Below are 2,208 nucleotides of genomic sequence, written 5' to 3' on the forward strand. Positions count from 1 at the left end.
GGGTTTCACCGTGTTAGCCAGGATGGTCTCGATCTCCTGACCTCGTGATCCGCCCGTCTCAGCCTCCCAAAGTGCTGGGATTACAGGCTTGAGCCGCCGCGCCAGGCCTCCGTATTCTTTTTGAATGTGATTTTCCATAATAAACTTCATCTGCAGCCTTTCTGGCATATCTTTATAATTTGGAACTTAAAGAAATTTATCTTTAGTTGACATGAAGACAAACTTTATTTTTCCTTAACAATAAAACCGGGCTATAAAAGTGTCAACCAAAAGGAACACAAAAGGAGAGTCTTATAATTCACTTTAAAAGGAGATCTGATGGTAAAAGTTTAAAGATAAAAATATTTTGTTCTTCAATTACAGAGCGATGACCCCACAGCATCTACCTCACGGTGGAAAATACCAAGTTCTTGGCGATTACTCTTTGGCAGTGGTCTTCCCCCGGCACTTTTTTGATCTGTTTTCCATTTTATACCCAGAACACTTACTACCAACACAACTGTTAAACATTCTAGACAAAAAAATCATATGATCCGAGAACGTATTAGGAAATTACCTTCACCGTAAATGTCAAAGGAAAAGATTAAGGATCTCTTTGCCATGCTTTTCATCATATGCAACAAATGTGAATTTTGTACAATAAAATTTTATTTCCTAAGTAATTTTGTCTTAAATGTATTTTTTTTAATTTCAGACTCAGATTCCTAGTTCGGCTCTAATCACCACAAACTTAGTGACACACCAGTTTAATTTTTTAATTAATTAACTAATTTATTTTCATTGTGTATGTTAAGTAAAATGAGACGAGGTCTTGCCATGTTGCCCAGGCTGGTCTCAAACTCCAGGGCTCAGGCAATCCTCCTGCCGTGGCCTCCCAAAGTGCTGAGATTACAGGCGTTACACCACTATGCCCAGCCACAAATTTGCTTTTAAATTCTGACTTCTGAGTTCTGGAAGTCAGAAATCCAAAAATGGGTCTGACGAGGCTAAAGTCGAGGTGATAGCAGGGCAGTGCTCCTGAGGAAGGCTTTAGGGAGAATTTGTGTTCTGCTGTTAGCAGCTTCTAGAGGCTGCCATATTCTTTGGCTCATGGGCCCTTGTATCTTCAAAGCCAGCAGCTTAGCATCTTCAGATCTCTCACATATAAAAGGACCCTGTGATTGCATTGGGCCCACCCCAATAATCCAGGATAGTTTCCCCATTTTAGAAGAATTTTAATCAAAATAACAAAATGGTTTTCATTTTCGAGTGCCTGCTGCATACCAGTCACTGTTCACCCTAATCTTTGGGACGTACGATTTCACTGACCTCTGTGCCTTGGCCTTCTCATCTGTAGCACAAGCGGTACCCAGCACTCCGTGAAGGTTTCCTTTTGTTATGTAAATCGTTCTGGATTCTGTGACCTTTATCTGTTTCCATTTTGGTTAAAATATGAAATGGGGGTTGGCATCAGCAAGATGGCCAAATAGGAAGTACCAGTCCTCATTACCCCACAGAGACATCAATTTATAGACCAAGATACCAGAAACCAGTTAAGTTGCACTATCCCCACCTGGTGAGTGCAAAATTAAGAACAGCCACGTTGAAATGAGTAGGAAGAGTCATTTCACTTTACCCCACCCAGGATGACAGCCCAACATCATGGCGAGAGTACGCCAGCTCCTGGCTTTTCCCGGGGTTGAAGGGGACAGACTCGGGGTCGGGGGAGAGAGGTGGAGAAGGTTGGAGCATGTGACCAAGATTCTGGCTCTTTCATCTTGTCTGACTTAGAATAGTGACAGAACTGGCATCCTTTGGATGCCTGGGGTCTGCTAAAAGCACATGAGAGTGGAGGATAGCTTGCCATGCCAGCAGAGCCGGTAGTACCACAGACAGGCCACGGTGGCTGGACACCATCAAGAAAAATCAGTCAATTTGCATTTTCTCTCCCAGGAGAAATGGAACTTACATGCCAGCATTCCAGCTTTTTGTAGTGCTGCCCAAGGGACTGCTGCCCATCTCATCTAACTCGGGGTGCTTATAGGAAGCTGTCATGCTTTCCCAGAGAGCCACTGAGAACAAAGGGGCGACTTGCAGCTGCAGCACCAGAGAACGTGCAATTCTGAAGACAGACACCAGAGGGAGCAAGAGATTACAAGATGAAAAACCAACAACCTTTAGTTGGAAAATAACACAATCCTAAAAAGTTGAACTTGGAAAAACGTTTAA

General features: G+C 43.1%; 1 protein-coding gene across 1 annotated transcript in view; it reads left to right on the forward strand.

The window, feature by feature from the left end:
- Positions 1–662, forward strand: part of PSMG2 (proteasome (prosome, macropain) assembly chaperone 2) — a 22,361-nt gene extending 21,699 nt beyond the window's left edge. The window contains exon 7 of the mRNA XM_011936634.1: positions 363–662. Coding sequence (XP_011792024.1) covers positions 363–456 — 94 coding nt within the window. The 3' untranslated portion in view covers positions 457–662. The remainder of the gene's footprint in view (positions 1–362) is intronic.
- The last annotated feature ends 1,546 nt before the right edge of the window (positions 663–2,208 follow it).

The sequence above is a fragment of the Colobus angolensis genome, unplaced genomic scaffold, assembly GCF_000951035.1.
Source record: "Colobus angolensis palliatus isolate OR3802 unplaced genomic scaffold, Cang.pa_1.0 Scaffold155, whole genome shotgun sequence".
NCBI lineage: Eukaryota > Metazoa > Chordata > Mammalia > Primates > Cercopithecidae > Colobus > Colobus angolensis.